Here is a 25948-nt window from a genome sequence, read left to right on the forward strand (position 1 = left end):
TTGGGCCTTATTGCTTAAGTGTCTCAATAGAAAAACAGATGCAACCAGTATGTAGGGTAAAACAGTGTATTATAATGATCTACTCCTCTCACAATGGATTATACACACATTTTCATTATGCCTCCACATGTTGGGCTATGAGTAATAAACAGATAGTTAACTTTGTTACACTGTTTGGATTTAGGGCAAAATACTGTAGCCCACATAATAATCGACTAAATAATTTCCTGATTGAAACAGGTTGTATATAACTTTGGCTACAGTATGTTGGGATATGATGAAAAACACTTGGATAGGTAACTTTGGCTACAGTATGTTGGGATATGATGAAAAACACTTGGATAGGTAACTTTGGCTACAGTATGTTGGGATATGATGAAAAACACATGGATAGGTAACTTTGGCTATGTTGGGATATGATGAAAAACACTTGGATAGGTAACTTTGGCTACAGTATGTTGGGATATGATGAAAAACACATGGATAGATAGCTTTGGCTACAGTATGTTGGGATATGATGAAAAACACTTGGATAGATAGCTTTGGCTACAGTATGTTGGGATATGATGAAAAACACATGGATAGGTAACTTTGGCTATGTTGGGATATGATGAAAAACACATGGATAGATAACTTTGTTACACAATGAGTAGTTTCAAAATCCTGTTGGAGAAAAAAACCACCTGATGACTTGATTTGGGGACAGTGAATAATGTGGCGTTGGAGTGCCTCTCTCTCGCCACAGCCAGCTACAAGACGATATCCCTACTCCCCATGGTAGAATCCACTCCGAGAAATCAATTGTCTGTTTTTTCTTAAGTCTCACGGAGGCCCTTTAGTTTTTCTACGTCTATAACCATTACTTTCAGTTGACTTATTTTGTGCTCCCGATCTCTGATGATTCTTCAATTCAGTCTTTTGAGTGTCACTTCCCCCAGTGGAATGGAAGAAGAATAGCCATGGCTATAATCGCTCCTTTGGCCAGCCATCCAGAACTCAATGAAGGAGAGAGATGGGTTTTCAGCGGCCTCTTAGACCCAGGTACCTGGTGCAGGAGAGAGGGAGAGGCTAGACAGAAGAAGAGAGGGGGCAAAGGGTTAAGAGAGTACAAATCCCTCCTTTCATTTCCGCTGCCTCTTCCAGTCAATCGTCCAAACCGCAGCCGCATCAAGACAAGGAATTACCACTTAAACCGCTTTGGCTAGAAGAGCGAGAGAGAGACACACAGAGCTATCATCTCATCTCAAAGACTCATTGCAGGTGAAATGATCCCAGTTGAAAAGGAAGGAATATGGATGTTTTAAACACATTTTAATGTGGTAAGGATGCATATGATATCCTTTCTAACTGCCAAAAAGTCCCTTGAGGTCTTTGGAGAGGGCAGTTGGTGCAGTCTGTTCTCCTGTTGTATGTCCTCCTTTACACTCTTCTTTTGTGAAATCTCAGTCATACTTCAGTGTGTTCTCAGATGTACAAACAGCCCGTCAGTGTTTGGATGTCCATGGCTAGTTCCCAAGAATGTCATCTGTGGAATAAGGTAATGGAATCATCAATGCTTGCCCAGAATCCCTCTCTCTAAACTATTTAGGCCGAGCACCGTTCAAATCCCACAAGATGTATGATGATTTTAGAGTGTGGAAACTCGCCCACGCGAGAGTCTCTGTTGCCTTGTTATCGGAGCCCAAACTAAATTGCGTTGGCTATCTGGCATAGCGGACTCAGTCCCGATTAAGGCCCACTTTGAACCAGAGCTCCACGGCCCACATTTATCAGCCGACACAGTCCTGCCTTTCACCCAGCGCTTCCAACTTCCCTGACAGCTACTCCAGCCGTGTTTGTAGAACAGATTGATCGCTATCCAGAGAGAGGATTTCACACTTTTTTATCGTCCCCTGTGGATAAAGGTACGGCCCGAGCCGCCATCACCGCCATCTAGCCACACCATATCTCTCCCTAGAACATAAAGACACTAGCTGGCTGAGGGTACACAGAATACAAACCCTTTCTCTCCATACTGAGATGGGTTCCCATCAAGCAACAGTGAGACACTCCCCACATGTTGATATGAAAGCCCAAGCTGGAGCATCGCTGACAAGCCAGGCAGACCTGCACATATTTCCATTTGATATGAGTAGAGACAGTGAACTCAAGGGAGGGATGGAGGGGCGCCCAGGTGGGAATGAGTGAGAGAGAGACAGACTTGCTAGCAGTGATGCCCAAATGATCCCTGGAGAGCTTCTGAGTGTGTGTGGAGACATGGAGATAGGCCTGCATGAGTACCTCCACCACCTCCCGGATGAATGTAAATATACCATAATCCCATGCGGGCTGCCATCTTTAGGACGGGTGAGCTGAGGGTGAGAAGACAGGGAGCTCTCAGCTATGAACATCATTCTATCTATCACCCCCCTCTACCCTATTCCATGCAAGGTGAAAGTAATTCCAGGCAGGAATACGGCCCTGATACAGTGCCTTCGGAACGTATTCAGACCCCTTGACTTTTTCCACATTTTGTTACATTACAGCCTTATTCTAAAATTGATTGATTTGGGTTTTTTCCTCATCAATCTACACCCAATACCCCATAATGACAAAGCAAAAACAGCTAAACATAAAAATCAAAAAATTGTAGTTAATTTATTATAAATAAAAAATGAAATCACTTTACATAAGTATTCAGACCCTTTACTCAGTACTTTGTTGAAGCACCTATGGCAGTGATTACAGCCTCGAGTCTTCTTGGGTATGATGCTACAAGCTTGGCACACCTTCTCCCATTCATCTCTGCAGATCTTCTCAAGTTGGATGGGGAGTGTTGCTGCACAGCTATTTTCAGGTCTCTCCAGAGATGTTCGATCCGGTTCAAGTCCAGGCTCTGGCTGGGCCACTCAAGGACATTCAGAGACTTGTCCTGAAGCCACTCCTGCGTTGTCTTGGCTGTGTGCTTAGGGTCAGTGTCCTGTTGGAAGGTGAACCTTCACCCCAGTCTGAGGTCCTGAGCGATCTGGAGCAGGTTTTTATCAAGGATCTCTCTGTACTTTGCTCCGTTCATCTTTCCCTCGATCCTGACTAGTCTCCCAGTCCCTGCCGCTGAAAAACATCTCCACAGCATGATGCTGCTGCCACCATGCTTCACCGTAGGGATGGTGCCAGGTTTCCTCCAGGCGTGATGCTTGGCATTCAGGCCAAATAGTTCAATCTTGGTTTCATCAGACCAGATAATCTTGTTTCTCATGGTCTGAGAGTCTTTAGGTGCCTTTTAGCAAAATCCAAGCGGGCTGTCATGTGCCTTTTTACCGAGGAATGGCTTCCGTCTGGTCACTCTACCATAAAGGCCTGATTGGTGGATTGCTGCAGAGATGGTTGTCCTTCTGGAAGGTTCTCCCACCTCCACAGAGGAACTCTAGAGCTCTGTCAGAGTGACCATCGGGTTCTTGGTCACCTCCCTGACTAAGACCCTTCTCCGCCGATTGTTCAGTTCTAGGAAGAGTCTTGGTGGTTCCCAACTTCTTCCATTTAAGAATGATGTAGTCTACTGTGTTCTTGGGGACCTTCAATGCTGCAGAATTGTTTTGGTACCCTTCCCCAGATCTGTGCCTGGACACAATCCTGTCTCGGTTTTCGCTCTGACATGCACTGTCAACTGTGGGACCTTATATAGACAGGTGTGTGTCTTTCCAAATCATGTCCATTCAATTGAATTTACCACAGGTGGACTCCAATCAAGTTGTAGTGTTAGATTGCTGAGGATTTTTTAGAATAAGGCTGTAACGTAACAAAATGTGGGAAAAGTCAAGGGGTCTGAATACTTTCCGAAAGCACTGTATGTCTCTTGGAGAGCTGTGGCCCCTGTGCCTATGTGCCTTGGCTGTTGTGTGTCTCCTCCAGTACATTGCCTCTTCATCGGTAATGGATGATGAGTGGGCTGACATTTGTTAAGTTGTTTTGTTACAAATGGCTAGCGACCATGTTTTTCACTGCCTCGCTGGCTGCTCATACTTATCTGGTCTAAATAAGAAGCGCATGACACATTACATCTGGGAGAGGAAATATCTTCTGTCCTCACTGGACTATAAAGTTGTGATGTGGTTAGGAGTTTGTGTCGACGCCAATGGATATGATTTGTTTTTCTTCCCATTCTGTCTCTGACCTTTTAACGATGTACAGTCTATCAACGTGACGAATAAGACAATTCTAGTGGGAACGCAAGTATCTATTTGTTGAGTGAGTGAAAGCAAACTTAATACACGCATTTTGTACAGCTAGAAGTAGACTGTGTGTCTTGTGGATGAGCTGCCGGTCTTGGAGCCTCATTTTCATTCTCCTCATGAAACCTAAATCGTCCATGGTATATGAAGCCCTGTGACTTGTCTGCCCTGACCTTGGCCTCCTCTGAGCCTCCCCTCTCATCTAATGTGGAAGGGGAGCAGGCTTTTCCTGGCCACTGCTGACAGCATGTGTTGCTCTTTGTCTGCGCTGCGGTACAGCCTGCTGTAACTGGTATCACCCCGTCTCTGGGGGGGTGGAGGGAGGGAGAGACAGCGACATTCAATGTGAAATCATTGTGTATCATGTTGGGCCTTCCAGACTTGCTGGTTACATTACAGTACAGTACATGTTATACAGGGGGGCCCATCCCCTGACGCCTGCCCCTACATACCCACAGAGGGGCCCATGACAGTGGCTCTCTGGTCAGCCAGGCAGGGGGGGTTTGGTCTGAGGAGATCAGAATTAGTTATTAGGGATGTGACAGGCAGTAAATCGCAGGGCTGTAATTTCCTCCACTCGGATTTATAGCCCGGCCCCCGAGGGGCCTCTACAGTACAGCAACGACCACTCTTAGCTCTCCATCCAAAGGTCATTGTAATTCACACACACACACACACACCCTCCAGCACCCCATCCCCCTATGCTGGCCTCCTCAGGCCCAGGCTTCTGGGGTGGCGGTGGAGGGGTTGACATTTCAGACCTTTGTCAGGTCTTTGTGGCTGGTGATCGATGTGTCAGCTCGTCTCTCTCTAACGTGTCCATCTCCATCCTTTATAAGTCATTCCTCACCCAGGGGGGGGCTGCTTCACATGTAGCAGGCCTGGGAACATGGGAACATGGGAATGACTGGTCCTCTGGGACGTGTCTATCAACATATCTTCTGATCTATAGTGCTGAGGCATCCTGTCAAACACAACAGATTTATAGAAATATAATCCCTAGACTTGAAAGGGAATTCCCATTCTAGGTATTCTATTTCTATGAGAGTCTTATTGAGTCCCAGAAGGACTGGATCTCTGTGTGAAATCAAAATGCTGCTGCTCATATTGTTTAATTTCCCAATTAATATTGGAAGTCATGCTGTTTAAAAGCTGCTCAGAGAGTATCCCATTACGAATCTCATCACGGTCAATCTGGCTGCATAAAATCATTACACCAAATAGCTGAGTGAATTCTAGCGATTCCCTGCTTTCATGGCGTGGTTCATTAAGTCACTAGTTAATTGTGAATGACTAATTGGTAGTGAGCTGATTATGCACTAATGACTGACCTAAGGGCATTATTGTCATTAATGATGTATACAGTACCAGTCAAAAGTTTGGACACACCTACTCATTCCAGGGTTTTTCTTTATTTTTACTATTTTCTACAATGTAGAATAATAGTGAAGACATCAAAACTATGAAATAACACATATGGAATCATGTAGTAACCAAAAAGGTATTAAACAAATCAAAATATATTTTATATTTGAGATTCTTCAAATAGCCACCCTTTGCCTTGATGACAGCTTTGCACGCTCTTGGCATTCTCTCAACCAGCTTCATGAGGTAGTCACCTGGAATGCTTTTCCAGCAGTCTTGAAGGAGTTCCCACATATGCTGAGCACTTGTTATATATACCGTGTAGTCGTTTAGGTTCATACAGCGGCCGTTTGTCAGAACCCATTTGTTGTTACAGGAGCAGAAGAGATGCATCATTGAAAAACCCATTTTGAAAATCACAAGTGAATGGCAGTTGTTGTATAGTGATGCTTGTCTCCTATGCACACTGTAGTCATAGATCTGTGAGGGTTCATTCTCCTATGCACACTGTAGTCATAGATCTGTGAGGGTTCATGAACTGCTCAGTGCTTATACAGATTACCTTCTTGAATATTTAAAGGTGAGGAAATGAGCCTGAAATGAGCCTGCTCGTTGGGCTGAAACTCATTGTACTCATTGTCCTCTGGGACACCCCTGGGCATTCTCTCTGGCTGCCTGGCTGGCTGGTCAACCGATGCTGGCTCAGGTGTCCACTTAACTGGCTTCTCATTGACCAAGGACTGCCTTTACAGAATAACCTCTGCATCGCTACTGTTTCAGCTGTAGCTGTAAGCCTTATCTTGGAAACTTAAAGTACAGGATGAATTAATGTATCCTGAACTTTGATATTTGCCCATGTGGATGTCTATATTGATATACCCATACAGAGTTACAGGTTACAGTAGGGTTTTTATTAGACTCTTTTGTCTAGTAAAGGAGGAGATGATAGGAGATGTACAGTACAAACACTGTACCGGATGGATATATGTGCCTCTTTCTCTCCGAGCTATCTCTGAAAGGTAGATAGTGAGAACATTGTCTTCATCGTATATTTATAAGCTGGGTGATTCTCATGAAACCCGTTTTACCATGGCAGTAGCAAATTGAGTTTGAAAACCATGATGCATCTTCAACAATCAATCTATCATTCATAGGCTGCCCTGTCCTCTCTCATAGTAGATTAGGTACTGTACATATAACAGCAGAGATATTGAAATATTGAAGAGATAGTCGAGCAGCGTGATAAAACCAGCTGTACTATATGAAGAGTGGATATACTGTAGTTCCTGATAAGTAAAGTATACAGTTGAAGTTGGAAGTTTACATACACTTAGGTTGGAGTCATTAAAACTCGTTTTTCAACCACTCCACAAATTTCTTGTTAACAAACTATAGTTTTGGCAAGTCGGTTAGGACCTTCTTATAGCTGCGACCCCGTTAACGGGATCGATATGACAACAGCCAGTGAAAGTGCAGGGCGCCAAATTCAAACAACAGAAATCTCATAATTAAAATTCCTCAAACATACAAGTATTTTATACTATTTTAAAGGTAATCTTGTTGTTAATCCCACAACAGTGTCCGATTTCAAAAAGGCTTTACAGCGAAAGCACCACAAATGATTATGTTAGGTCACAGAAGTCACAGAAAAACACAGCCATTTTTCCAGTCAAAGACAGGAGTCACAAAAAGCAGAAATAGAGATAAAATTAATCACTAACCTTTGATGATCTTCATCAGTTGACACTCATAGGACTTCATGTTACACAATACATGTATGTTTTGTTCGGTAAAGTTCATATTTATAGCAAAAAATCTCAGTTTACATTGGCGCGTTATGTTCAGTAGTTCCAAAAACATCCGGTGATTTTGCAGAGAGCCACATCAATTTCCAGAAATACTCATAATAAACGTTGATCAAAGATACAAGTGTTATACATGGAATTTTAGATCCACTTCTCCTTAATGCAACCGATGTGTCAGATAAAAAAATTTAAAAAAAGCTTTACGGAAAAAGCAAACCATGCAATAATCTGAGTACGGCGCTCAAAGCCCAATCAAGACAAAAAGATAACCGCCATATTGTGCAGTCAACAGAAGTCAGAAATAACATTATAAACATTCACTTACCTTTGATGATCTTCATCAGAATGCACTCCCAGGAATCCCAGTTCCACAATAAATGTTTGTTTTGTTCGATAATGTCCATCATTTATGTCCAAATAGCTACTTTTGTAAGTGCGTTTTGAAAACAAATCCAAAGTCACGAAGCGCGTTCACTAGGAGCAGACGAAATGTCAAAAAGTTCCGTTACAGTCCGTAGAAACATGTCAAACGATGTATAGAATCCATCTTTAGGATGTTTTTAACATAAATCTTCAATAATGTTCCAACTGGAGAATTCCTTTGTCTTCAGAAAAGCAAATGGCACAGAGCACTCTCACATGAACGAGCGTCATGAGCTCAAAGCATTCTGCCAGACCTCTGACTCATTCCCCTCTCATTCGGCCCCACTTCACAGTAGTAGCATCAGACAAGGTTTTATAGACTGTTGACATCTAGTGGAAGCCTTAGGAAGTGCAACATGACCAATATCCCACTGTATCTTCAATAAGGGCTGAGTTGAAAATTGACCAACCTCAGATTTCCCACTTCCTGGTTGGATTTTTTCTCAGGTTTTTGCCTGCCATGTGAGTTCTGTTATACTCACAGACATCATTCAAACAGTTTTAGAAACTTCAGAGTGTTTTCTATCCAAATATACTAATAATATGCATATATTAGCAACTGGAACTGAGGAGCAGGCAGTTTACTCTGGGCACCTCTGGGCACTTTATTCATCCAAGCTACTCAATACTGCCCCCAGCCATAAGAAGTTAGGACATCTACTTTGTGCATGACACAAGTAATTTTTCCAACAATTGTTTACAGACATATTATTTCACTTATAATTCACTGTGTCACAATTCCAGTGGGTCAGAAGTTTACATGCACTAAGTTGACTGTGCCTTTAAACAGCATGGAAAATTCCAGAAAATGATGTCATGGCTTTAGAAGCTCCTGATAGGCTAATTGACATAATTTGAGTCAATTGGAGGTGTACCTGTGGATGTATTTCAAGGCCTACCTTCAAACTCAGTGCCTCCTTGCTTGACATCATGGGAAATCAAAAGAAATCTGCCAAGACCTCAGGAAAGAAAATTGTAGACCTCCACAAGTCTGGTTCATCATTGGGAGCAATTTCCAAATGCCTGAAGGTACCACGTTCATCTGTACAAACAATAGTACGCAAGTATAAACACCATGGGACCACGCAGTCGTCATACAGCTCAGGAAGGAGGCGCGTTCTGTCTCCTAGAGATGAGCATACTTTGGTGCGAAAAGTGCAAATCAATCCCAGAACAACAGCAAAGGACCTTGTGAAGATGCTGGAGGAAACAGGTACAAAAGTATCTATATCCACAGTAAAACGAGTCCTATATCGACATAACCTGAAAGGCCGCTCAGCAAGGAAGAAGCCACTGCTCCAAAACCGCCATAAAAAAGCCAGACTACGGTTGCAACTGCACATGGGGACAAAGATCGTACTTTTTGGAGAAATGTCCTCTGGTCTAATGAAACAAAAATATAACTGTTTGGCCATAATGACCATCGTTATGTTTGGAGTAAAAAGTGAGAGGTTTCCAAGCCGAAGAACACCATCCCAACTGTGAAGCACGGGGGTGGCAGCATCATGTTGTGGGGGTGCTTTGCTGCAGGAGGGACTGGTGCACTTCACAAAATAGATGGCATCATGAGGCAGGAAAATGATGTGGATATATAGAAGCAATATCTCAAAACATCAGTTAGGAAGTTAAAGCTTGGTAGCAAATGGGTCTTCCAAATGAACTATGACCCTAAGCCTACTTCCAAAGTTGTGGCAAAATGTCTTAAGGACAAGAAATTCAAGGTATTGGAGTGGCCATCACAAAGCCCTGACCTCAACCCTATAGAAAATGTGTTGGCAGAACTGAAAAAGCGTGTGCGAGCAAGGAGGCTTACAAACCTGACTCAGTTACACCAGCTCTGTCAGGAGGAATGGGCCAAAATTCACCCAACTTATTGTGGGAAGCTTGTGGAAGGCTACCCGAAACGTTTGACCCAAGTTAAACAATTTAAAGGCAATGCTACCAAATAGTAATTGAGTGTATGTAAACGTCTGACCCACTGGGAATGTGATGAAAAAATAAAAGCTGAAATAAATAATTCTGACATTTCACATTCTTAAAATAAAGTGGTGATCCTAACTGACCTAAGACAGGGAATTTTTATTAGGATTAAATGTCAGGAATTGTGAAAAACTGAGTTAATGTTTTTGGCTAAGGTGTATGTAAACTTCCGACTTCAACTGTATATACACATCTTTGAGATCACACCAACAAGGGTTTGGGATCTTGTCTTAATGTCTTGTTCAACGCCTGGGTGGTTCCCACAATCCTCTCTGATGGGCAATTATTAAAGTTGTGATGCGTATAACAATAGCTCCCTTCTCAATTCAGAGTTTGTTGTTGCTATGGCTTGCATCATTTGTTTTTTTTTCAGAGAAAGGGGCATCTAGAGGTTATTTAATCTGTTTGTCTCATCTTTAAGATTCTGCTAGGGTTTGGAAGTTACATGTACTATAGTAACAATCATTTTCAACACCCTCTCTCTCTTCTTGAAGACTCCTACTGGCGTGACCACGGGGGTATTGAAGTATTTCCCATCGTTTCCAGCACTCTTTTTACAATACCTCTCCATATTCAATACATTGCCTTGTATTGAAGCCTCTGAATCATGATCCACTGGTGCCTCTTCAAATGACTGATGCCCGTATACTTTGGGCCTTGTTTTAGTCTAGTAGCATAAGCCTCCCTGTCCTGAGCTGAATGTCAAACGCACTCACAGATGCACATAGGCTGTCTTTGGATTACACACCCCGTGAGGGAACTCCCAGTGTTCCTCCATTTCTTGTCTGTACTGACGTGCTCCTTATCTCCTCCAGTCGTTTCAATTAGAGCTTCACCGCCGAGGATTGGGCCTGACATACTGTAGTCATTATAGGCTCGGCGCTCAGGTAATGACAGGAGAGGGAGCAGTATACACAACTGGGTCCACTTCCTGGATAGAGTTAGTTCTATTTTGGGCCATTTTTAAAAGCTCCCCTCAGTTTTTCTGCTCTCTTGGCCTGACCGGGACAAACTGTTGGCCCTAACTATATAATTGGGACCATGAGTTTTTCCTGACAGGGAAATACTTTATACTGCACATAACTCATTAAGTAATCCATCTTATAAAGTAAACCCTCTACCTTAAACCCCCCTGTTCCCCCTCCTACAGCCTAATTTAGAACAGCAAGGCTCACTGTCTTGATGCTAATCTCGTCTCCCACAGACTCACACCTCTGAAGTACAGACTGAGACAGCGTTCGTTCTGATCAACACCTCCCAATTATCACTTACAGCAGCTTGTCGGGGGCCTTGGGGGTTGCAGGAGTACAGCCGAGCTGCGTTAGAGCAGCGTTTGCCAGCACACAGAGGCCCCTAACATTCTCTTCCCAATCCAGGACCTCTCTCTCTTGCTTACTGGGCCCCCTATGCCCCTGGTTTTAGCGCCCATTCAACTGTACACTCTTAGAATGAAGGGTGACTTGAGGAAACCTGGAGTTCCTCAAGGAATCATTGCAGTCAATACGTTCATATTTTCATCTTTGGTTGGTTTAGAGTTCTTGGAGGAACCTTTTAATATTTCAATGTGGCGCGTGCGGAGCACTTTGAATTTATATCGCCATTGAATTTGTTGCGCTGCCAGACTCAGAAGATATGTGGTTTTAGGCGATGGCTACATGGGTTAGACTGTACGATGAAAGCCACGCCTCCAATAAGCTACACCTTCTATCTTCTGATAGGCTGCTGCTGCTACAATATATTTTTAAAGTTCCAAATTGAACCCCTCCCAACACAAAAAGGTTGAACCTTTACACAGAGATTCTTCAAATAACCTTTTCAGTGGGCTTCCTCAAGGAACCTTTTTGACCTGAAAAGGTTCCCTTACAGTGGCAATCATTTGAACCACAAAAGGTTCTTCAAGGCTCCTTTATGTCTAAGAGTGTACTGGATATAGGTAGCTAGTTAGATGTGGTTCCCACCAGATCTGTGCTTGTCTAACCACAGCAGATGTTGAAGGTCTCTGTAAGTGAAGCAGAAAGATTGGGTTATCACGCGAGCGTGTGCATCCCTGTACACTCAGGGGCTTTGCACTCTGTTTCACCTATCTCTCCATCTCCAGCTCTCTCTGCCAGTGGGCTACTTTGGTATCTGGACACATCTGGATGAGTTGCTTCCAATGAGAGGCGAAATCACCAAGTGAAGAAGCTCATTATTGTCTTAACACCCCCTATGCTCTCCTCCACTTCACCTAGCATCTTATTTATGAGGCCTTTTCCTAGGAATATCATTTCACCGTTCTACATTACTTACTGGAGTGGATTGAGAGACATTGTTTGTGGATATGAATCATTTGAAACGGTAGGAACATTAGAAATAGTTTTTGCTTTCTGATAGTTGAAATACCGTGTTACGCTCTGGCTGACGTGCGTAATGGAGGCGACCATGTTTATATCACCAAACTAAAAACTAAACAGTGTAATCTTCACCTTGATGACACAGTGAGTCACCATATGTGGCCGGGGACAGAAAACAACTCCAGGATATTGAATATAAATGTAAACAACGTAAGCAGAATAACTCATTTAAAGGACTCTGTATTATACCTGTAACTAGATCAGCGTCTACAACCGTGACATACATTACAATCGCTAGATATAAACAACAAATACATCAGCTAGTTTGGTCCTAAAGTGTTATCTTGGTAGTTTGATGAGCGTTGCCTGTGCAAGTTGTGTGACTTCCCCCCCACCTTTTCGCTTTCCTTGCAATCCGTGTGATGGTTTGGATGCGAGACCATGCCGTTAATTAAATAGTGTGAGGGTGTGATCAAACCGAGCCAAGTCGAGCAAACACCCATTCAGGCCCGCATACCCACAATGTACTGCTGCTTTGGCTTCCTGTTTGATCAGATTCCTACTTTCTGAAGAGTGTATTACAGATGAGCTGTGTTCGAATACCCATACTGACATACTGTATACATAATGAGTATATACTACATACTATTAGGGTGTGTTTGTAAATTCAGAGCATTGTCAGATTGACCGTTTGTAAATTCAGAGCATTGTCAGATTGACTGTTTGTAAATTCAGAGCGCTTCGCTCTCAGAGCATTCACAGCGCACACTAGCAGTCAAGCACCCAAGCTAACTGGCTAACTTTGGCTAGCTTACTAGCTACTTCCAGAGACAAATTACCATTTTAATCACCTTAGCAGAGCTGGTTAGGCTGTTTTCATGTTATCCAGAGCGTTGGTGACTGTAACTGTGCTGCTGGCAACAATTTAATTACGCTTCTTTGCCGATGTTTACTGACACCGGCCATATTCAAAGGGTGTTGGGTGTTCATAAATTCAATCTAGAGTGCCAGAATGCGCTCTGGGTTTTCTTAACCTCTCTGGTACAAGTGGGACGCTAGCATCCCACCTCGACAACAGCTAGTGAAATTGCAGGGCACCAAATTCAAAACAACAGAAATCCCATAATTAAAATTCCTCAAACACACAAGTATTATACACCATTTTAAAGATAAACGTTTTGTAAATCCAACCACAGTGTCCGATTTCAAAAAGGCTTTACGGCGAAAGCACACCACGTGATTATGTTAGGTCAGTGCCTAGCCACAAAAACCATACAGCCATTTTCCAACCAAGGAGAGATCATCTTTGATGATCTTCATCTGGTGGCACTCCCAGGTCTCCATGTTAGACAATAAATGTTCGTTTTTGTTCGATAATGTCCCTCTTTATGTCCAAAAACCTCAGTTTTGTTGGTGCGTTTAGTTCAGAAATCCAAAGGCACAATGCGCGCTCTCAACATCAAGATGAAAAGTCAAAAAACTACAATAAAAGTTAGTAGAAACATGTCAAACGATGTTTAAAATCAATCCTCAGGTTGTTTTTGTCATAAATAATCAATAATATTTCAAACGGACAAAAGCTTCATCAATAGAAAAGGAGAAACAAGAAAGGCGTGTTCCTGATCACGCGCGTGGCTCATGTCTGGAAATTTCCACTGTCAACTCATTGAAAGTACTGTATCTCCCTCATTTTTCAGAGTAAAAGCCTGAAACAATGCCTAAAGACTGCATGTAGAGGAAGCCATAGAGACCGTGAACTGGGTCCTAAGTCTTTGTATGGTGGATAGGCTTTCAATGGAAAAACAGCCTTTCAAAATAATAGTCCTTCCTGGTTGGATTTTCCTCAGGTTTTTGCCTGCCATATCAGTTCTTTTATACTCACAGACATTATTTTAACAGTTTTGGAAACATTAGAGTGTTTTCTATCCAAATCTACTAATTATATGCATATCCTAGCTTCTCTGCCTGAGTAGCAGGCAGTTTAATTTGGGCACGCTTTTCATCCAAAATTCCGAATGCTGCCCCCTACCCTAGTGAAGTTAAATCAGAGCGTTTTGCTCTCGGAGCTTTCAGAGCGCAACGGCATTCAAGCACCCAAGCTAACGTTGGCTAGCTACTTCCAGACACAAATGAGAGAACACCTCACTCTGACCATTTTACTCGCCCAAGATGAGCTGGTTAGACTGTTTTCATGTTATCCAGAGCGTTGGTGACTAACTGTGCTGCTAGCAACAATTTAATTACGCTTTTTTTTGCCGATGTTTACTGGCACCGGTCATATTCAATGGGTGTTGAGTGTTCGGAAATTCATCAGTTATTCTTTGCTCTGGCACACTCAGATGAGAGTGCTCTGAAATCGGAGTAGATAACCAGAATTACCAATGTCATTTGAAACGCACAACGACTATACAATTTAGCTAAGAATGATGTGAATAATCAAGTCAATAAACGTTAGGTAGTTAACGTTAGTTAGATAGCAGATAGTTAATATACTACCTGGCAAGTTTGATGTATTAGTAGCCAACTAACGTTAGGTAACTAGCTAACATACTGGTACATATTGCTGTAAGGATAGCGTAGCTAACAAATTGTCAGTCAGCGTAACTTAAAGTCATGACTTTATTACATTGCTCAACATTTTCTTAACATTTGTCATAACTAGTTAATTATTAATTAATTAATTTGTATCTGCTCTCATCAGACTTTGGCTGCATATTTTCTGCCATTTTCTTCAAATCTGATAACGGGAAGCCTCACACAATTTCTGAAAAATTGCATTGTGGGCCCTAAAAGCACGGAGGTAGTGTACACTGCTTGTATACTTCATATTTTGACGAATTTAGTACGACATCCGGGAACTTTTGGCATTCTAACTATATCCATACTATGAATAATAAGCATACTATATACTAAATTCACGTCACAAATAGTACAGTTAGTGCAGTTAGTATGAGTATTTGAACACAGCTATGGAGTTTGTGTGGATGGGCGTTTTTGAAGTCTCCTCTTTTTTAATGGTGCTTTTCTTTAGTGCTTCCAATAGCAATCCTTCTCCGGGCTGGCAGTGTTGGCCTTTAGTGAGAGGCAGTGTTTAATAAAAGCATGTCAGCACCCTGTGGACCAGATCATTTCATTTTGAAGGAGGGATTTGGGTGAGACAGCTGGTTTAACAGCTCAGCCAGTTAGAACTGGAGTGAGAGATAGAGAGAGAGTGTGTGTGTGTGTGTGTGTGTGTGTGTGTGTGTGTGTGTGTGTGTGTGTGTGTGTGTGTGTGTGTGTGTGTGTCAGAACTTGTACTGTACCCCACAGCCTTTTCTCCACCTGCCACGGTTCTGTTCGGCCACCCGAGCAGAAGTCAGTGTGTGTTCGTCAAGGCGGACGGACGCATAAACATGAAACTGCTACCTCTCTCTGCTCTCTCAATGATTTGTTGCACTAGGGGAAACATGGTAACATTTCGTAAAAAATACAGGTTTCTCTGACAATGGCTGTACTAAGTTGACATGACTTTTAAGTTAGCTCAGAACTCTAAAATGTCCGGTACCTGAAGGATGTTGTATATTGAGATGGAGCAGAGGGATATGGTCATGTGGTGGTCTCCCTGGCCTTTGAGCCTGTCTGTTTCATTGACCCTGAAGGACAACTTGGAGAAACAACGTAATTGCAACGTAACTAAAGACTGTGCAGTTATAGAAATAAATAGATTTTGGAAAATACCAATATGCCAACATGCAATTTCATATCTGAAGGACTTTATAGAGTCCAATACAATACCCAGCAATAATTAGAGGGCCAGTGCAGCACAGGAGTAAGAAAAATCTATGCATCTTAATGGGGTCTCATTGTCATTGAAGGGCAAGTTACATGCTCCCAATTCCCCCATCTCTAAACACACAGGCAAAAAGGCACACACACACACACACACACACACACACACACACACACACACACACACACACACACACACACACACACACACACACACACACACACACACACACACACACACACACACACACACACACACACACACACACACACACACACCACGTCTTCATCACCCCCCTCTGAGCCCAGCCTCATGTTTGTTGATCGTCCACTTGTTATTGACTTCTCAACTCACCTTGGAATCAAATCAAAACTTCCACCCCTCCTGCCACTCAAAAGGCACACAGCAGACACTAGTTTGCATGTTTTATATCCTCTACCTGGCCACTGTGCCCATCTTAAAGACCTGTCAGCTCCCAATGTGTTAATTTATGACAGGCTGAAGGTTTAAGTCATGTCGATGTCAGTCATTCTGTCAAGGTTGTTTACCTAAATGTACCAACACCAGAGAATATAGTAGAGTCTAGACAACACTTAGGGTGAGTGAGCGAGTAACAAAGTAGAACAGAAAATGGTTAGAGACGCCCACACTTCCCCCGCAGTCTCCCCGGCCAGAGAGAGTGTTTTTGGGATAATGACGGTCATATAGTGGACCTGTGGACCTCGGTCCTGCGGGGGTAATTGGCACATTGGTTCTGTGGCATTTAAATCCAGCCGTCAATTATCCATCTGCTGAGAGACGGATGGACGGGCACAGGCAGTTAGTAGAGAGAGACAGCATGCAGAGCTAAAGCTATCAGATAACACACACATCTATTCTGACTCCGTAAGGTTAGAGTTCAGGCACTCCTGCTTCAGTTGTCTGGATACCTGCTGTGTTATTGTTGTTGTTATATGACAGCATCTCATTAAGGAATACTTACAGAAGTTAGTTTGTGGCCAATTTAGCTGTACAGGAGTATTATTGTTCTCTTTATTGATCGACTGAAATACTGAGTCCCATCTTATTTCATAGGCTGTTACACTGACCAGTGGACAGTGACTGCCTTCCATGCTTGGCTTGTAATGCTAGCCTGTGCAGTGGTTCTGCCACCACACTTCTTTTTGCTTTGTGCTGACAGTACAGTACAGTAGTCATGCTTAAGTCCACTATGGCTGGCCCGGTGCCCACTAGTCTCCTCGGGGGCCAATCCTCTTACAGCCTGTGTGTAGAGATTACCATTAGAACATTCACGTTATATTCTCTGCCGAACCCAATATGTACTTTTCCCAGAACCCACGGGTTTTAACCTGTTTTCTGTGGTGGTGGTGGTGGTGGTGGTGGTGGTGGTGTTGTTGTTGGTGGTGGTGGTGGTGGTAGTGGTAGTGGTGGTGGTGGTAGTCGTCTGGAAACACATCGTCAAAGTCTGGGATATCCACAGTAAGATCAGGTAGTCAGTTTGTCTAATTTAGCCTACAGTGCAACCCAATGGGGAAAAGAAACATCAGGGAACCAGAACACCATCAATAACATAAAGGGATAATTACAAAAGGCTCTTTCCCCTTTGGATTGGGCACGATTAACAGAGTTTTTGAACTATGTCTGTGATCTGTGGGCTAGTCCATTGAGTATGACATGTGAGTGATGGGGTGGAGTTGGGGTGGGCTTGTATAATGACGGTCTCATATTTCCTAACGATGTTGTGCGGTATGGATGCCAATGACATGGATGTCTTTGTGCGAACTGTTTTCTGGGTTGTGGTGTTGAAGATGAAGATGTATTGTGTGTTCTGGACGGTGCTGTGATGCTGACCTCTATGTTCTGTGTTGTTGCTGTACAGGAGTTTGCAGCCCTGACCAAGGAGCTGAACGTGTGCAGAGAGAACCTTCTGGAGAAGGAGGAGGAGATCTCTGAGCTCAAGGCCGAGCGGAACAACACCAGGGTACGTGGAGAGGAGACACACGAACGCGCGCACGCACAGACACACACACACACACAGACACATTTTTTTCTGCCCAATTCGAACCTCATACATTGACCTGAACCAGTACGGCTCAGAGTCTATGGAGATCAAATCAAATCAAATGTGTCACATGCGCTGATACAAGTGTAGACTTTACCGTGAAATACTTACTTACAAGCCCCTAACCAACAGTGCAGTTCAAGAAGAAGAAAATATTGACCAAGTAGACTAAAATAAAAAGTACTAATAAAAGTAACACAATAAGAATAACAATAACGAGGCTATATACAGGGGGCACCGGTACCGAGTCAGTGTGCGGGGGTACAGGCTAGTTGAGGTAATCTGTACATGTAGATGGGGCAAAGTGACTATGCATAGGTAACAAACAAACAATGTTTTCATCTGTTGACGCGGTTGACTGGTCATCTGTAACATAGGTCGATGGAACCGGTCGCCTGCATTTCCCCTGGGAACAGATTTGGACCCCATATACATTAGAGCTAACGCTGAATTCCATTTCTGAACTCTGCTATTGACAGATAAGGTTGCTCTTTTCCCACCAGGCTGTATAATGGGAGACTCACATAGTCACACTGACTGACTGCAAACCACCAGTCTGCCAGAGAGGATTTTAGCACTGCCATTTTAATATCTCTGTCACTGCTCTGCCATCTCGCCAAAGAAGGAGAGAGAGAGGGAGGGAGAGAGAGGGAGGGAGAGCAAGAGAGGGACAGAGACACAGAGAGAGAGACAGAGAGAGAGACAGGGAGAGACGGAATTTAGTCTCTCTCTCTCTTCGTTATCCCCTTGAATCCTATGCAGAGCGATTATGAGGCAGACTTTTAATATATCAGCTTTTTGTGTTGAAAAGGTTTTAAAGTTCATAATTAAATCTTTGAAGCCAGGTGCATGCAATCAGTGTGTTGGAGGGCTGACAACAGAATAGAGGATGGTGTACCTCTAGGTTTTAGGCCTAAACTCTGTAAGCTGGATAAGCCATGCAGTGTAGAAGCATGATAAGAGAGAAATTATGAGCCATAGAGAGAGTAGGAGAAGAAGGAGGAGAGAGAGTGTGTAGGTGTAGGTTATAGAGAGAGGAGGAGGAGGAGAGGGTGTGTGTAGGTATAGGTTATAGAGAGAGGATGAGGAGAAGGAGGAGAGGGTGTGTATGGGTGTAGGTTATAGAGAGAGTAGGAGGAGGGGGTGTGTGTAGGTTATAGAGAGAGGAGGAGGAGAGGATGTGTGTAGATGTAGGTTATAGAGAGAAGAGGAGGAGAGGGTAGGTGTAGGTTATAGAGAGAGGAGGAGGAGAGGATGTGTGTAGATGTAGGTTATAGAGAGAGGAGGAGGAGAGGGTGTGTGTAGATGTAGGTTATAGAGAGAAGAGGAGGAGAGGGTGTGTGTAGGTGTAGGTTATAGAGAGAGGAGGAGGAGAGGGTGTGTGTAGGTGTAGGTTATAGAGAGAGGAGGAGGAGGAGGAGGAGAGGGTGTGTGTAGATGTAGGTTATAGAGAGAGGAGGAGGAGGAGGAGGAGGAGGAGAGGGTGTGTGTAGATGTAGGTTATAGAGAGAGGAGGAGGAGGAGGAGGAGAGGGTGTGTGTAGATGTAGGTTATAGAGAGAGGAGGAGGAGAGGGTGTGTGTAGATGTAGGTTATAGAGAGAGGAGGAGGAGGAGGAGGAGAGGGTGTGTGTAGATGTAGGTTATAGAGAGAGGAGGAGGAGGAGGAGGAGGAGAGGGTGTGTGTAGATGTAGGTTATAGAGAGAGGAGGAGGAGGAGGAGGAGGAGAGGGTGTGTGTAGATGTAGGTTATAGAGAGAGGAGGAGGAGGAGGAGAGGGTGTGTGTAGATGTAGGTTATAGAGAGAGGAGGAGGAGGAGGAGAGGGTGTGTGTAGATGTAGGTTATAGAGAGAGGAGGAGGAGAGGGTGTGTGTAGGTGTAGGTTATAGAGAGAGGAGGGGGAGGAGGAGGAGGAGAGGGTGTGTGTAGATGTAGGTTATAGAGAGAGGAGGAGGAGGAGGAGGAGGAGGAGGAGGAGGAGGAGAGGGTGTGTGTAGATGTAGGTTATAGAGAGAGGAGGAGGAGGAGGAGGAGGAGGAGGAGGAGGAGGAGGAGGAGGAGGAGGAGAGGGTGTGTGTAGGTGTAGGTTATAGAGAGGAGGAGGAGGAGGAGGAGGAGGGAGGAGGAGGAGAGGGTGTGTGTAGGTTATAGAGAGAGGAGGAGGAGGAGGAGGAGAGGGTGTGTGTAGATGTAGGTTATAGAGAGAGGAGGAGGAGGAGGAGAGGGTGTGTGTAGATGTAGGTTATAGAGAGAGGAGGAGGAGAGGGTGTGTGTAGGTGTAGGTTATAGAGAGAGGAGGAGGAGGAGGAGAGGGTGTGTGTAGATTTAGGTTATAGAGAGAGGAGGAGGAGGAGGAGGAGGAGGAGGAGGAGGAGAGGGTGTGTGTAGATGTAGGTTATAGAGAGAGGAGGAGGAGGAGGAGGAGGAGGAGGAGGAGGAGGAGGAGGAGGAGGAGAGGGTGTGTATAGGTGTAGGTTATAGAGAGAGGAGGAGGAGGAGGAGGAGAGGGTGTGTGTAGGTTATAGAGAGAGGAGGAGGAGGAGGAGGAGGAGGAGAGGGTGTGTGTAGATGTAGGTTATAGAGAGAGGAGGAGGAGGAGGAGGAGGAGGAGGAGAGGGTGTGTGTAGGTTATAGAGAGAGGAGGAGGAGGAGGAGGAGGAGAGGGTGTGTGTAGGTGTAGGTTGCTTTTTATTATTCTGGCGGGGCGACGGCTGAGGTAGAGCTGCTGCCAACGTTCAGACTTGATTGATTAAACGGTGGAGGTTTGGATGTGGGGAGGGAAGGCGGGGGATCTCAGTGCAGTCCTTCAGACGCTCAAGGAGGGACGGAGAGAAGGAAGGATGGACAGCCCCCTCGAAGCCCTCCAAAACTAGTCCACACCACTCTGTCAGCACCTTCTGGAGCAATGTATTCAACATGCATTTTAAATGGGATGCTTGTGTGGATATTGAAACAGAGCCTACAGTATGTTTACCATTTAGGCCCCACCCAACATAGCCTCTGCAGTGCCTGATGGGTAGTGTAGTGCAACACTGAAATCCTAGTGAAGTTCTACCAAGTTGAGTGAATATGTGTTTACTTTGAAAATGTGGTTGATGTCTGTATGTGTAATGGTTCTTAATGCCTGGATGACTAAGGGATTACAGTCTGTGGTTTAAGCACAATGCTTGGACGGACTCACAACACCAGAGCCCTGCTTAAATATGGGTTTAGAAGTAAATTACTTCCTTGGTTAAATACTGTGGCGACACCAGTATGAGAACTCTCCAAACCATTGGTGAACCACATCATTATGTTATTAACCTGCCACAGCGCGTGGCGATGCCTAGAAGGGGTTGTTTGGCCTAGCGAAGCGCAGTCAGGGTTAGAAACAAGGCATTTGGGATGTGGAGATGGAGAAAACGGTCAATGTTTCACAGAATGACCAGACAACAAAGCTGAAGTCACTACATGAACCTCTCCTCAGATCACTATCTCAGCGGAGCTTGGTGGATTCCTACCAGGGCAGATAGCATCATCAGTAGCAATTAGCTTGCTCGATTAGTTGCTTGTCTGTGAGGCATGTGCATTCCCTCCAAAACACTAGGCCTTCACAGGACCAGGTTATGGGCCAAATCTAGACCCCATAAGCCTAGCTAGTCAGACTAGCACACTTAGACTTCCCTCAGGTCCCCATCCCTCCACTGTACCTATGTGACAGAGATCAGAGGACAGTGTTCATCTTTATGGTCCCTGTGTGTCTCTACTCCTCGTCTCTCCTGTGCCCCCTACTCCTCGTCTCTCCTGTGCCCCCTACTCCTCGTCTCTCCTGTTCCCCCTACTCCTCGTCTCTCCTGTGCCCCCTACTCCTCGTCTCTCCTGTTCCCCCTACTCCTCGTCTCTCCTGTTCCCCCTACTCCTCGTCTCTCCTGTTCCCCCTACTCCTCGTCTCTCCTGTTCCCCCTACTCCTCGTCTCTCCTGTTCCCCCTACTCCTCGTCTCTCCTGTGCCCCCTACTCCTCGTCTCTCCTGTTCCCCCTACTCCTCGTCTCTCCTGTGCCCCCTACTCCTCGTCTCTCCTGTGCCCCCTACTCCTCGTCTCTCCTGTGCCCCCTACTCCTCGTCTCTCCTGTTCCCCCTACTCCTCGTCTCTCCTGTTCCCCCTACTCCTCGTCTCTCCTGTTCCCCCTACTCCTCGTCTCTCCTGTTCCCCCTACTCCTCGTCTCTCCTGTGCCCCCTACTCCTCGTCTCTCCTGTTCCCCCTACTCCTCGTCTCTCCTGTGCCCCCTACTCCTCGTCTCTCCTGTGCCCCCTACTCCTCGTCTCTCCTGTTCCCCCTACTCCTCGTCTCTCCTGTTCCCCCTACTCCTCGTCTCTCCTGTGCCCCCTACTCCTCGTCTCTCCTGTGCCCCCTACTCCTCGTCTCTCCTGTTCCCCCTACTCCTCGTCTCTCCTGTGCCCCCTACTCCTCGTCTCTCCTGTGCCCCCTACTCCTCGTCTCTCCTGTGCCCCCTACTCCTCGTCTCTCCTGTTCCCCCTACTCCTCGTCTCTCCTGTGCCCCCTACTCCTCGTCTCTCCTGTTCCCCCTACTCCTCGTCTCTCCTGTTCCCCCTACTCCTCGTCTCTCCTGTTCCCCCTACTCCTCGTCTCTCCTGTGCCCCCTACTCCTCGTCTCTCCTGTTCCCCCTACTCCTCGTCTCTCCTGTGCCCCCTACTCCTCGTCTCTCCTGTGCCCCCTACTCCTCGTCTCTCCTGTTCCCCCTACTCCTCGTCTCTCCTGTTCCCCCTACTCCTCGTCTCTCCTGTGCCCCCTACTCCTCGTCTCTCCTGTGCCCCCTACTCCTCGTCTCTCCTGTGCCCCCTACTCCTCGTCTCTCCTGTTCCCCCTACTCCTCGTCTCTCCTGTGCCCCCTACTCCTCGTCTCTCCTGTTCGCCCTACTCCTCGTCTCTCCTGTGCCCCCTACTCCTCGTCTCTCCTGTGCCCCCTACTCCTCGTCTCTCCTGTGCCCCCTACTCCTCGTCTCTCCTGTGCCCCCTACTCCTCGTCTCTCCTGTTCCCCCTACTCCTCGTCTCTCCTGTTCCCCCTACTCCTCGTCTCTCCTGTTCCCCCTACTCCTCGTCTCTCCTGTTCCCCCTACTCCTCGTCTCTCCTGTTCCCCCTACTCCTCGTCTCTCCTGTTCCCCCTACTCCTCGTCTCTCCTGTGCCCCCTACTCCTCGTCTCTCCTGTGCCCCCTACTCCTCGTCTCTCCTGTGCCCCCTACTCCTCGTCTCTCCTGTTCCCCCTACTCCTCGTCTCTCCTGTGCCCCCTACTCCTCGTCTCTCCTGTTCCCCCTACTCCTCGTCTCTCCTGTGCCCCCTACTCCTCGTCTCTCCTGTGCCCCCTACTCCTCGTCTCTCCTGTGCCCCCTACTCCTCGTCTCTCCTGTTCCCCCTACTCCTCGTCTCTCCTGTTCCCCCTACTCCTCGTCTCTCCTGTTCCCCCTACTCCTCGTCTCTCCTGTTCCCCCTACTCCTCGTCTCTCCTGTTCCCCCTACTCCTCGTCTCTCCTGTGCCCCCTACTCCTCGTCTCTCCTGTGCCCCCTACTCCCAGTGGACTCATCTCATCCCTTTGTGCTGCTGGAAGTTGACTCCCCCAACTCTTCCCCCAACACTTTCCGCTGAGAATGGATTCGGTGCGCCGCCTATACCAGCCCGGCACAGTAACAACATTAGCATCTATTTTGTAGTCCAGAGAGTTTTTATTGGTTTTGAGTGCCTTTATTGTTCCGAGTGCCATAATTGTTTTTCGTACGTCTCGTGTTATTTATTCTTCTCCTTCCCCGCCGACCAAAAGTTGGAAATGAAATGACCAAATTGAGAAGATCTCGTTGGTTACTTTGATTTCTTTTCATTGGGGTTAATCAGGGTGGATATAAATTATGTATTTGGAGAATCACATGAAGACCAACCTTGTGTGGTTGGTGCAGTACAGTCCAGTAGTCAGGCCACTACATGTTGACATTTAGAATCATATCACTACATCTTCTCTGGTGCCAGGATAATTGATGATGCAGACGATAACGGTAATAGCGTTGATGATGATGTCAATTATGCAGATGAGGCAGATAGCCTTTATGATGATGACGCAGATGATGATGATGGCACTCATTTCTGTCCCTATGTCTGTCTCTATAGTTGCTTCTGGAGCATCTGGAGTGCCTGGTGTCCAGGCATGAGCGGTCACTACGTATGACCGTGGTCAAGCGGCAGGCCCAGTCCCCCTCAGGCGTGTCCAGTGAGGTGGAGGTCCTCAAAGCGCTCAAGTCCCTGTTCGAGCACCACAAAGCTCTAGACGAGAAGGTAAGACCATACATTAGATATGTAGTCTATAGAATCTGCATGCACAGTAGCTATTCTTGGTAGAAGGGATTCTTCAATTGATGGTACAGTATATTTGACTGAAGACAGTACGTACTGTATAGAGAGGCATTGCTAACATAGTGCCATCTTGGTATTGAATATTCTTTGTTTTGGCATAAGTCACCATCACAACCACCCGCCCTCCCACTGGCCCCAGCCTCTGGTCTGCCTCATGCCTGTTGATTGATGGCCTCAGCCCTCTGTAAGATGTCACGCCGGCTGCTGTAATCTATTCAACCCTCCACAACAGACCCTATTATTTATAACGCGTCTCTCCTTGCCGCTGGACTGGGGAATAAAAGGCGTTTTTGATTCACGGGATGTTTTCTGCCCTGCGACGATCTGTCTGTGTGTTGCTGGGCTGTCCCGAGGAGTGGAGTGGAGGGAGGGGGAATGACTGCCCTGTAATCCAGGCTCAGCCTCCTCAGAGAGGCCTTGATCCTAGCGGGCCACAGCCCCGGCCATGGAGCACCACGGAGCTCACCAGTAAATGCTCCGTCAGTAGCATGACAAATACCTCAACATGGTACATAGAGGAAGGCAGAGTAAGTCATACATTCACCCCCTTTTGAGGAGAGGGGAGGAGGGGAGAGGAGGAGGAGGAGGAGGGATGGAGAGGAGGGGAGAAGAGGAGGAGGAGTAGGGATGGGGAGGAGGGGAGAGGAGGAGGAGTAGGGATGGGGAGGAGGGGAGAAGAGGAGGAGGAGTAGGGATGGGGATGGGGAGGAGGGGAGAGGAGGAGGAGTAGGGATGGGGAGGAGGGGAGAGTAGGAGGAGTAGGGATGGGGAGGAGGGGAGAGGAGGAGGAGGAGTAGGGATGGGGAGGAGGGGAGAGGAGGAGGAGGAGTAGGGATGGGGAGGGGGGAGAGGAGGAGGAGTAGGGATGGGGAGGAGGGGAGAGGAGGAGGAGGAGTAGGGATGGGGAGGAGGGAGGGAAAGCTGCTCCCAGCAACTGACGCTAAAAAGCAAATAAAGCGGATACCCCTGGACAGAAGCTCAGGCCTGGCTTCAAGGCCAAGACAAAGTGTTACTGTTGGGCTGAAGGCTGAGGGAGAGAGGGAAGAGCGGCTCTCTCGCGGGAACACGGTATATCATGTCAACCCCGGGCTGAGGTGGGATGGTGGGGAGAGATAAATAGGCATATCTCACTGTTGTCTCCAACACTATCCATGCTATTTATCTGAGCGCTCAAAACCACACATCTACTGCCATTAACTGCTGGAGCAGAGCTCCATGGTAAGGTCCTACCAGAGGTTGTGTACAGTTACCCACTCATGGCGGGTGTTTTGTTTTCCTCAGGTGAGGGAGAGACTGCGGGTGTCGCTAGAGAGGGTCTCTGCATTGGAGGAGGATCTAACATCAGCCAACCAGGAGGTGAGAAACGTGTCACAGCATCATTTTCACAGGCACTCTGACTGTTTAAGTCAACTTTCAAAGTAGTTTGATGTTGACAGTTCTACTTAGGAGGACTCCTATTCAGGGGCTAGTCATTCTGTCTTAAGATGGAGTGTGGTGTGTGATGGGGTGAAGTATGGCGTTGACAGATGAGAGCTGGCCCGTGGCGTTAGCAGGGTGGCGTAACGCCTCTGCCCCCCATTCTCTCTCTGCCATTCTCTGC

The 25948-nt window shown here is 46.0% G+C and overlaps 1 protein-coding gene across 13 annotated transcripts in view; it reads left to right on the top strand.

The window, feature by feature from the left end:
- LOC139533929 (liprin-alpha-2-like) overlaps nt 1–25948 on the top strand; it is a 213130-nt gene that overhangs the window by 136739 nt on the left and 50443 nt on the right. For all 13 annotated transcript variants that reach the window (XR_011666888.1, XR_011666886.1, XR_011666887.1 and 10 more), the window contains 3 exons: nt 17763–17864; nt 24106–24270; nt 25630–25704. Coding sequence is in view for 10 of the 13 variants with exons in the window: in XM_071332449.1 (XP_071188550.1) it covers nt 17763–17864; nt 24106–24270; nt 25630–25704 (342 nt within the window). In the remaining 3 variants the exon portion in view is untranslated. The remainder of the gene's footprint in view (nt 1–17762; nt 17865–24105; nt 24271–25629; nt 25705–25948) is intronic.

This window comes from Salvelinus alpinus, chromosome 11, assembly GCF_045679555.1.
Source record: "Salvelinus alpinus chromosome 11, SLU_Salpinus.1, whole genome shotgun sequence".
Lineage (NCBI taxonomy): Eukaryota > Metazoa > Chordata > Actinopteri > Salmoniformes > Salmonidae > Salvelinus > Salvelinus alpinus.